The sequence below is a fragment of the Eumetopias jubatus genome, unplaced genomic scaffold (genome assembly GCF_037043125.1).
Source record: "Eumetopias jubatus isolate StellerSeaLion01/CBP00866 unplaced genomic scaffold, mEumJub1_p1.0 scaffold_12, whole genome shotgun sequence".
In the NCBI taxonomy this organism is placed as follows: domain Eukaryota; kingdom Metazoa; phylum Chordata; class Mammalia; order Carnivora; family Otariidae; genus Eumetopias; species Eumetopias jubatus.
The window spans coordinates 43,027,364-43,038,277 of NW_028274818.1; the positions used below are offsets into that span (position 1 = coordinate 43,027,364).

Here is a 10,914-nt window from a genome sequence, read left to right on the forward strand (position 1 = left end):
CCTTTTTGGGTAGGACATAAAACAAAAGGCACATAGGGATGTAAGACACAAAGAACCAAGTCAGAAGAGATCTTATGTTAGGTTGATTTATAAGAGCTGCGCTGGGCAGTTAAAACAGTCTGTTTACAATGGGAGCTACCTAACGCTGAACATACTGTACATGGCAATTAGAAGTCGTCATGGCAAGAGAAAGCCACGGCTGGCCTGCTGCAGCCAACGTGAACACGAAAACAGCCAGACACAGGAGGGAAAATGTAGGGACGAAGGTGGGGTTTGCTTTTTATTATAAAAGAAAAAGTAACTCCTCAGGAATCTTAACAAAGGAAAGGAGAATCTCACACTCAGAGAATAGACACCAGGATACAAAATGACAGGTGTTCTGACTCCAGGGCTGTCCCCACCTCCTCACAGAGCGGACATGAGAAGGAGACAGTTGAAGCAAACAAGCGATTCTGTAGAAACAAAGGCTCAGAAACCCTACGAACAGGATTAAAATCTAAACTTCTGGTTTTGCTTTTTAAAAAATTTTAATATACCAAAAGGCCTGCTTTAGTGACATGCTAGTCCCACCAGAAAATAATCCCAATAACCCCCCTTGTCAGTAACATGCTCAAGTTGACCAGCCAACTCTTATTTCTAAACCTGTGTGGACGTGTGTGTCTTTTATTAAACCAAAGCCACGGGGCTCAGGCGACTGCTCCTTCACAACGTGCTTCCACCTGTTACCTGACTGGTGTCCATCCCCCTCTCCCCCCCGCCCCGGAAGAGTGGGCAGAGCACAGAGGACCCTACAGTGGCAGCGAGGTACTAGCAGAGCCCCAGACAGCCAGCTTTGTAAGCACTGCCTCCCTCACCCCCACTCAATAGGAGATCCTTCTTTCCAACCAGACTGTTCACCTCGAATTTGGCTCCCAGTGACCAGAATGTTCCTCCTCCTTTAGGAAAAAAAAAAAAAAAAAACCACACATATCTGCACGCCCATATATATAATTTTTTTTGTTTTTACATTTAAATATAAAAATACTACTCTGCTGTGTTATAAATGGAGGACCAAGCAGTAAGAACTTTTTCTTCTAAGGAAGGTCAATCCATCCTTCTGCTGAGCTTGTCTTCAGGGAAGGGCCATTTCGCCCCAGCTAAGGGGAGCACTGTACCAGGACAGAGGTGCATTCTCCTGCCTGGTTCTCTCCTAAGTCTCACTTTTAATAAAAAGTTGGTTATAACCTTACACAAAGCGGAACTTCCTACCAAGAGGGGGAAATCCTAACCTAACCCCAGAGTAAGTAACCCCCCGTCCCCCAACACTCAGCTACCTCGAAGAAAGAGCCCTCCCCCTCCCTTCACAAACACTATGCTCTGTCCGGGTAGCTACGCCTATTGGACAAACACACCTGATTAAATGGAAACAGTGGTCATGTCTCCCCACCCCCTCCCCACTAACTTACTAGACAGCCTCAGTGACAGGAAAAAAAAGGGGGGGGGCGGGTTGTAAAAAGATTAAGAACCTGATCCCTCTATCCTGGCCAAAGAAAGCAAAGAGATATTAACCTGGGCATGAGGAATAAAAAAAAGACCTTGATATTCCGCCCTTTGAGTTACAGCTATTAGGACAGTCAAGAGAGGGGCAAACACGGAGGCAAGATGGAGAATTAGGAGGGGTTTGACGGCTGCAAGTCTAGTCCACTTAGTTTTTGTACTGGAAGGGTTCATCGCCGGTTTCGTTGAGAAGACATGTGCGGATGAGGGCTTCTGTCACTGAAAAGGGGTCACAGTTGGCAGAGGGGCGACGGTCTTCAAAGTAACCCTTCTTCTCCTGGCCGACAGTCCGGGGAATGCGGATGCTAGCACCACGGTTGGCCACGCCGGCAGAAAAGTCGTTGATGTTGGATGTTTCATGGAATCCAGTTAGGCGCCGGGCGTTATCCAGACCCCCCTTGGGATCGTAGGCTCGGATGTGGTAGTGGTGCCGCTTGCTCAGTTTCTCGATGGACTCCTCAATGTACCTAGAGGAAAGAGAAAAGATGAGGGTCCAACCTGGCACTAGGAAATCTGCCCTTCAACGGCAGGGGCAGAAGTATGGAGCTAAGAATAGAGGGACCCGTCTCTCAAAGACGGTTCACAATTCACCAGAACACTGTCCCCACTGATCAAATAATCCACGAGGGCAGCAACTCGGCCTTCTTCCCTGTGTGTCCCACCCAATGCCTCACAAGGGTGCCAGACGCTCAGTAGATGGTATTTGTTGAATGAAAAGACCCTAATCAAAGACCCTGCCCCACCCAGAAGGGTTAAGTTCATTCACATGCTTTTACTGTTACTAAGTTATTTCATACCGAAGATTTTCAAACACGTTTAAATTAGGTCTTTTCAATCCCTTTCCAATCGCTATCCTTGGATTCTGTTCCTAGAGTATGTTTTGATACTCTTCCAACAGGAACAAACAAGAGAATTAGAAGACAACTTTCAAAGCCAAGTGCTAAAAGCTAACGTACAAATGGAGAAGTCCGGCTTACTTATTAGCCCCAACACATCCAACCCTTGGCAAGTATGCTGGCAAAGAAAGGAAGATGGCCCCATCAGGAGAAGGCACTCACTTCAGACCATTCTCCTCTCGCATGGCCTTGGTGCTGAAGTTAGTGTGGCAGCCTGCACCATTCCAGTTCCCAGGAATGGGCTTAGGGTCAAAGGTTGCTATCACTCCAAAGTCTTCACACACACGATGCAAGATGAAACGGGCCACCCAGAGATGATCTCCCATGTCGATTCCTTCACAGGGTCCTATCTGGAATTCCCACTAGAGAGAACAACACGCCTGGCCTTTAAAATAATGCCAACTTCTTACCCCACTTCACAAGCTCCAAACCCTGCTCTTTTCTCACCTCTATTCCAACCCACCTAAGTTCGGGGTAAACGAGGGGTGCCAGCAAAAGTCCCCACTGGCCCATACGTCCTACAGAGGAACAAGTCATCTACCTGGGCAGGCATGACCTCAGCATTTGTCCCAGCAATCTTGATGCCGGCGTACAAGCAGGCCCGGTAGTGAGCCTCCACAATATCCCTGCCATAGGCTTTGTCAGCTCCCACGCCACAGTAGTATGGACCTGCAGGGGCATTAAGATGAGAGGTCAAGAGATGGGAAACCAAGAAAATCCCTTTCCACAAAAGTCAGAAATCAGAAAGCTCTCAACACTTGCTCTCTGGAATCACTATGCCTACCTTCACTGGGAGGTGGGGGTGTGGCATGCAGGGGGCTCCTCTTGACCATAACCTCAGTGGAGCCCAAAGGGTTTCCCCCTCCATGCTAATGTCTTAATATCCATGTCCGGATCTGGGTAACGGGAGGGTTCTTTACCATATTCTTTCAGCCAGCCTCAGGGTATTCCCATAGCTTTTCTGATCCATAATGAGTCACTGTCAGCTCTGGGGAGGGAGTCTTTCCTTGGCAATGAAGCAACTAGGGAACGGGAGGTTCACATCTCACCGGGGGGACTTACCTTGGGGCCCAGGGAAGCCATTGGAAGGCCAACCAAAAGGATGCCCATCTGTGCCCATGAGAGTATATTCCTGCTCCATTCCGAACCAAGGATGCTGATTGCTCACCATGTCCATTATCCGTTTACAGGTATGCCTCAAATTGGTCTCTAGAAAAAAAGAGTCAATGTACCATTAGACACATATGGGCAAATCCACTGAACCCCAGTGCTGCTGGGAAAAAGGTCTTTAGATTCCACAAGCTGAAGTGTGGACTATAAGGTGAACTGACACAGAATAATAAACCTTTTTTGTGTCCCATCAGCCTAAGTGGAGGAAATGGGAGAAGCGGTAATCATACATCTATAGGGAGACTCCTGGGTGACAAACAAATCCCATGACCATGGATCCAGAACAGAGCCAAGTTTGCACCTTATCGGCATGCTGGCCACCTCCCAAGTACCACATGTCAAGGCACTTAAACTCTCTACGCACAAGACAGCCGCTTTTAGTTGTCAGACTTATCCCTAGTTTCACAAGTATTTAGAGCCAAACCTACAATTTTCATTGAGAGAATCATTTGTCTATTGTGGGCCTCCCATTCCAGGTGAGAAGATGAAGGGCTAAGTCGGCTAGCACAAAAGTAAAATATTAAGATGAGATGAGCTCAACTGGAAACAATTTCTAAGCTAGAAAAGAACTTTAAAATAAATACTTATCATCAGCTGCTTAACTATGTCCCAAAAAACATTTTAAGACCTCTGCATTAAGGAAAACCCACAGCAGAGTCTTCCTAGCAACCCTGAGGGAAGTATTTTAAAGCCTCTAGTTTTACAAAGGAAAAACTGCAGCTCAGCTCAGAGACACCAGGCAGCCTACCCAGCTTACAGGGCATGTAGCAGAACCGGGAAGTCCATGGCTACCTTGGCTTCAGAGCTCGTGCCCTTTACCACAATACGGTACTGCCTCTCAAAACAAAGGCACTTAAGGTCCAGGCACGAAGTGACTCGTTGCAAGTTCACACTGGCAGAGTGTAGCAAGAGACTAAATAGCGGGGAGGGTGGGGGGGCACTTCCACTGAGAGAAAAACATGAACGGCGAGGGAATCCGGATCAACGGCCACACCAGGCAAAAACCAAAAATGCAGTTACAGTGAACCTTGAGGTACATGTAGGTTATCGGTGAGCCCAGACAGGAGATGGATTTTAGTCCCCCTCCCCTCTTTTAAAATCAGGGAAACTGAGAACAGGGGATAAATAACTTGCCAAGATTCGCAGCCAGTTAAGTGACAGATCCAGAATTCAAACCCACCATTCCGACTTCAGAATCCATGTTTTGTTAAATCTAGAGGCAGGCGGGAAGGGCTGCGTCATGGGGAACTCTACCGGTAGATAGATTTAAAGGAATTCACTGTTGTTTTATACAACCAATAGGAAACTATGGGTAGATGGACCACACTACCTCTCTGAGGAAATGTGGAGTGGAGATGCCATGTCCAATCGCCCAGACTCCTGAAAACAGTTCTGAGACATGAGATAGTCTAGTCCAGTGTTCCCAGGACCAATTTTGGAATCTCTTGTCCTTCCCCTTTACATCATTCATGGATTGAGGAGCCATACCTATCCTATACACACCTGCAGGCTTCCGGTTGTACTTGAAGACTTCACAGAACACCAGCTTGTTGGGGTCCTTGCGGAAAGGGTCCCGAAACATGGCAGCAGGAACAAGATACATGTCACTGTTGGAGCCTTCAGACTGAAAGGTACTAGAGCCATCAAAATTCCACTCAGGCAACTCTGGGGGAAAAAGAAAAGGGAAAATTAAGTTAAAAAGGCAGAGCTTTTCAGGCAAGAGTACAGCCCCTTACTTAACCTTTCCATGTCTAAAGAGCTACACTTTCTCTCCAGAAAGTCAGAGATGCAGAACTCCTGCTATTCATATGCAAATTCTTGACAACTGCACATAGCTTTAATGTCCTATGTGAGAGGCAAGTAAGACCACTCTGCATCAATTCCTTAAGAAAACGACAGTCACAAAAACAGCCTGAGAGTAACTGATGTATCTTCCCTAAGTCCATCTACTAGACACCAAGGAGACAAACTGAAATATTCTGACATAATCAGGAAATCAGTCATCATTTAAAAAATGAGAATAGGAGAAACAGATTCTGATTCCCCTACTAGGCCACCTGTGTTGCTTCTTTAACTCATCTCCCCACTGCATCTAGCGACTGTTCTAGCTCAAGTTATGTCCTTATTCTATAGATGAGGAAATGGACAACTAGCAGGGTAACTTAGTCAAGGGTGCTCCCATTATCACTTATCCACTTTCCCCACTATGTTTTAAAGGTGGGTTTCTTCATCTCTCAAGCTGACTATGAGTTCTCTGAAGGCAGAGAGACCAGACTCTTACCTTGTACCCCCCCCACCCAATTCCTGTCTAAGATCTGCTACACAGCAGGTACACACTATATACTTTATTTTATGGTCATGCATTCACTCCAGTGTGAATACTATCAAAAGAGTAAGCCATCCGGAAAGTAGGTGAGAGGTGATATTTCTTCTCTGGTCCCCTTCCAGAAGGAGGAGGGCTATGGCTTGCTCCAGACTGAAAACTGAAGGTCACAACTTATATAAGAGCTCCTAGTGTGATAAGCAATCAGGTGGCTTAAGAATTTCCAAAAGTAGAATCAACTAGAAACAAATGAACGGCCAGTCCTATTTAGAAACCACTTTACAGAGTCTGCTTTGCATCTAGAACCTCACTGATAGGAACAGGAAACAGCATCCAAAGAGTTTGTGAAGCAGATAGCATAGTCAGGGTAGAGCAGTGGTTTTCAAACCGGGATCTTGGGGATGGATGCCTTAGAGCCAACTAAGCAGGGATGCCCAAGTCAGCAAAGTCTCCGGTCCCCCCTCCTGCCCCAACTAGACTTTCAATCTTTTTTCTTCAATATACTGGCTTGCATGGAAGATTCTATTGAAATAAAGGGGTCTATTGTTGCTATGCTTTGATGCAGTGGAGGAGCTTAACGTCGACTCAAGTCTGAGAAACCCTGCCTTAGGGAAGCTTGACAAACAGAATAATAAAGTGGCCAAATCTAAATCTAAAGTGGCTTGGTTTCAGGCTGCTCTCACCCCCACATGGCTCCCACTCTGCTTGGTCTCTCACCTTCTATACACTTGGGCTCACTGTCCAAGGTCCGGGTCTTGCAACGTAATCCTTCTCCGGTCCCGTCAATCCAAATATACATAGCTTGCACTTTCTCACCCTGAGGCAGGGACATGTACAACTGCTTGATGCCTTTGTTCAGGTGGGAGCTCGCGGAGGTGGCCATGGTGGACGGTGTTCTGCGGAGAAGAACCGACCAAACAATGATAACCGACTCCAAACTGATCCTCTGCAGGAATGACTCAGTGAGGACAATTAAAGCAAAAAGTCACAATGGGAAGGTCGTCCCCTCCCTTTGGAAGCCACACTCTCCAGGGTATAGTTAACTCATGCTGCTTTCAGAGGGATTTAAGTTTTTATATTAGACAAAAATCTCCCTCTAGGCTTCCTCGAGCTAGAATCCACCCTTGTGAGGACTAAGCTCTATTTTCTCAGTGTAGCCAGGGTAGGGGAAGTGTTTTATTTTTTATATAGTGTTTTATGGGCAAAACACTGAAGTTCAGAAAGAGAGTGTTTACAGAAGGTAGCTCTCTCCCAATACAAGTAAAATTCAGCCACAGAAAAGCTTGGCTGCTTATGGTGTCTGGGTCAGTCTTGTCTTTTCCTTGCATCCTAGCCAGCACCTCTGTGAAAAACCCTTTTTGGAGATTCCTCCACCTCTCCCAAAAGCACCCCCACACACTGAGACAGTAGGAAGAAGAAACAAGGGGGCCAGCCAGAAGATTCAAAAGGCTGATGGGCTTCCTAAGAGCAGGGCAGGCATTACAAATCCCCAAGGTATCAAAAGATCTAATCTACATTGGATTCTAAGATGCACACTGCCAACATTTCCATTGGTCTTCTCACTTAGGAAGGCAGATTTACATTTGCAACGGACATTCTCAGATTCCAGAGAACTTTAATGAGGAAATTCCCACTTCTGTTAACAAAAAGATCTGGGTTTTCAAAAGCTGAAGCACGCTAAAAACTGCAAGCCACCGCCACAAAACCTCTGAAAGAAGAGAAACCCAACACAAGAGGAAATGTTGTACCCCACCCCCCAGCTCAGTGGCCCAGAGTGGATGGAAACGGAACACTTTGTTCCCCAACGACTTGGGCAACTTTCTGAAGTACAGTGGCTAAGTTTCTATGGGCAACCGTCCATGTTTGCCCAGCTGAAAACAGAACTGCTTCTCCCTCCAGGAGCCTCACCCCTTCCCTTGGGGAAGAGCAGAACCTCCACCGGCCGATCTCCCACACTGCACTGCAGAACCGGTCCTTTTCCATATCCCTTTGCATACCAGGCGGGCAGAGGTCTCGGTCACGCACTGCCCCCCAACCCTCCCCCACCCCCGCCTTTAAAGGCCAGGAGGAACAACACCTGACCCCTTCAGCTCCCACTAAAAAGTCTACAACCCAGTCTCTGGCCTTCCTCCCCAACCTGTTAACACCAACAATATCAAGCCACACTTTATCCCTTTAAGCCTCAGTTCCAGGCTTCCTGCTCTTTTCCGTGAGATGAGTTGGATGCCAACATTCTAGTCTACTGTTATCGGCTGGTAACCCATTGCCCTGAGTTTATGTAGGGTAAAAATGGGATTCTGGACTTCCTAGCTGTTTCTGCAGCTGTCGCCGGCTCCGGGGTCTTCCTCCCTGTCTCTTCACTCACCCCAGCCACAGAAGGTCAATCGGATCGTTGGGGTAGCCCTCCCTGGCCCTTCTCCTTTTGGAGGTGCGTTCGCGCCTCTCCTGGTTCTCCGGCTCTCGCTGGTCCATGCACCGGAGCTTTCTGGGCGAGGGAGACGGAGACGGAGACGGAGAGGGGGTCAGGGAGCGTTCGGGATCGCATCGGGACGAGGAGGAATACGAGGGCTGGTGGGTCACGGTCTTAATCTTGACTCGTGATTTCTCTCCGGAGTTCATGGAGTAGGCGACGAAGCCGAAGCAGTTGGAGGGGGACTCCGAGGACCGCGACTCCACGTCGTCTTCATCTTCGTTGTTTGTGGTCTTGGCGGATTTGCGGCTGGGGGAGGTTCCCCGCTTCCCGCCCCCCGGGCAGTTGGGATAATCCACTTTGAGGGTAGCCCTTTCCCACCGAAATGTCCCTAAAGTCGGCGCCCCGCCCCTCGGGCCCCCGTCCGGATCTCAAGGCCTGGCCGAAGGAGCCATACCCTCCGAGGGCAGAGGCTGGGAGGGAGTCGGGGAGTCAGGGCGGGGGGGGGGGCGGGGAGACAGCGCACCGCCGCTGCCTCGGCCCGGCCCGACCTCTCCGCCCGCTGCGCCCGCTGGCCAAGCCGCAGCTCGGGCTCCCCATTGTTCAGTCACAGTGCAAGGCCCCCGGGACCCCGCGCAGCAGCGGCCCGTACTAGCGACGCTCACGGCCACTCGCCTCAGTGTAGGCGTCTAGAGATCCTCAAGACCACGACGATCCCCCAAGGCCCGCCACCGCGGGGCAGGAGAGCGAGGCTCCCGTGGGGCCACCCAGCCACTCCATCCGCAGGCACACAACACCGCCGAGCTGGGAGCGCTGGGCCGAGCAGTAGCTCCACCGTTCGCCTCGCTGAGCGACCTCCAGGGGCGGCGCTTAGGGCCGCGAGCAGCGAGAGAAAGATCAAAACAACTCCCCGCCCTCCTCCAAGCCTGGCGATCAGCGCACCCCACAATCGCCAGCCTCCGGGAGCCGGGGACGGCGAAAGCACGCGGAGAGCTTGGGGGCAGAGGAGCACCGTAGAAGCAGGAGGTGCAAGGGGCTGCCCCGAGCCACGGGGCCCGCAGGCGGGGCTCGGGAGGTTCGGGGGCTGGGGGGCTGCAGGGGCGGCGCGCACCACGTCGAGCCCCCAGGCCGGCGGCGCGCTTACCTGGGCGGCGAACAAGCGGCAGGGCGGGCAGGCCTCGAGAGCGAGGTGCGGCGAGGAGAGTAGGCCGGTGTGCTGCTGTTCAAAAGCTCCACTCTTCTCCCATTCTCGGCTCTGCGGGGCTGCTCGGAGCCCCGCACTCTTTATCGTCGGCCCGCGCCGCCCCCGGCGCCCTGATTGGCTCCCAGCGGCCGGGAGCCGGGGCGGATCGGCTGATGCGCGCCGGGGCCCGGCTGCCATTGGGCGAGCGGTCGAGCGGGCGCCGTCGGGGAGGGGGCGCGAGGGCCGGGGAAGAAAGAAAGGGAAAGGGCCTGGGGCGGGGGGAGGGGGCGTGTGGGGGGAGGGGAGCAGAGGAAGGGCTGGCCCGCGGCGCGCCGACGGGCGAGTTCCTGGCAGGAAGGACCCCGCCTGCCCCGGCTGCCGCTCGCCTCTGCGGGCCGACCGCGGGCCTGGGGTCGTCCACCTCAGCCCCCACCCCCGGGCCGGAGCGGGGCGCCCAACAGACCGCCCGGCCTCCACCCCTGCCGCCTTCAGGTTGGATAGTTTTGCAGGAGAGGCCTCTCTTTTTCGAGGTCGTACTGCAGACCCCACGGCTCCCTAAGGACATTCTGATCCCCGGGAACGTAATTTTGCCTTTTGTTGTTAGAGAACCTCCAGACCTCCTCGGCGCTCGCGTCTGGTTTGAGGCGCGGTGCGGGAAGGGGCGGCCGGGGCCGCGGCCGGGGCGGTGGCGGGGCACCCAGGGGGCTGCCCGAGGTGGGCCTGTGGCGCGCCCGCCCGCCCTCGCGGCGGGACTGGGGAAGGGAACGGCAGCCTGCGTTCTCACATCAGTAATTAACATGCTGTGCTTAGGTCCTGCCATAGAGAGGAGCCTGGCCGGCATAGGAACAGTCAGGAGACCTGTCAGATTTCGCCTCTGTCACTCCCGAGACACGTCTCTCAGCGACTGTCTGGGCCCAGGCTTCCTCATCTGCAAATAAAGCCTTTGGAGAGAGGACCTTTAGAGCTGCCCACCACATTTGAAATTCTGTGTGCAAACTGTTTCCCAAGGGCGGCTGAAAGAAAAGTGAGGTCTTCGCATGCCCCCTTTGAAGCCCAGGGTACGTCAAAATTTTAGGATTTTTGGAAAATAATGCTTTGTTTTGCTTTCCAAGTAACTTATTGTGCCTTCTTTTTAATCTGGAAAATTAGAATCTACCCCTACCTCCTCTCAGCCTTGCTGTGATGGTTGAGAAAATGTGTATGTGAACACAATCTTGAAGTGGATGCTTGTCAACAGATGCACAATAACTCAATGTCTATATAGAGACACACACACAACACACGCACACATACGGTATTTTCATTGCTACCAGTGCCCTTGCTTGAGTATCTATTTTTATTGCCTGAAATACACCTGATAGTGTGTAGTCTTTTTTGCATCTTTCAGGAGCCCCAG

At 51.2% G+C, this 10,914-nt stretch overlaps 1 protein-coding gene across 2 annotated transcripts; it reads right to left on the reverse strand.

Moving 5' to 3' along the window:
* Positions 1-72: 72 nt before the first annotated feature.
* GLUL (glutamate-ammonia ligase) lies at positions 73-9,603 on the reverse strand. Of its 2 annotated transcripts, XM_028121471.2 has the most exons (8): positions 9,480-9,603; positions 8,291-8,410; positions 6,643-6,821; positions 5,106-5,267; positions 3,495-3,641; positions 2,974-3,101; positions 2,595-2,794; positions 73-2,003 (listed from the first exon to the last, which is right to left on the reverse strand). In XM_028121471.2, exons 2-8 carry the CDS (start codon positions 8,395-8,397, stop codon positions 1,685-1,687), a joined length of 1,242 nt encoding a protein of 413 aa, XP_027977272.1. In that variant the 5' UTR covers positions 8,398-8,410; positions 9,480-9,603; the 3' UTR covers positions 73-1,684. The 2 variants fall into 2 exon arrangements, with proteins under 2 accessions (XP_027977272.1, XP_027977273.1); XM_028121472.2 differs by lacking the exon at positions 8,291-8,410.
* Between the last annotated feature and the right edge of the window lie 1,311 nt (positions 9,604-10,914).

What these genes read in the sequence shown, in the direction of transcription:
- GLUL (XM_028121471.2), bottom strand. Translation starts at nt 8,397, where the DNA reads ATGGACCAGCGAGAGCCGGAGAACCAGGAGAGGCGCGAACGCACCTCC. An exon ending in TGAGCCCAAGTGTATAGAAG is followed by an intron (nt 5,268 to 6,642) that starts GTGAGAGACCAA and finishes TTTTTCCCCCAG; the next exon opens with AGTTGCCTGAGTGGAATTTT. An exon ending in CGAGAGGAGAATGGTCTGAA is followed by an intron (nt 2,004 to 2,594) that starts GTGAGTGCCTTC and finishes TCTTTCCTCTAG; the next exon opens with GTACATTGAGGAGTCCATCG.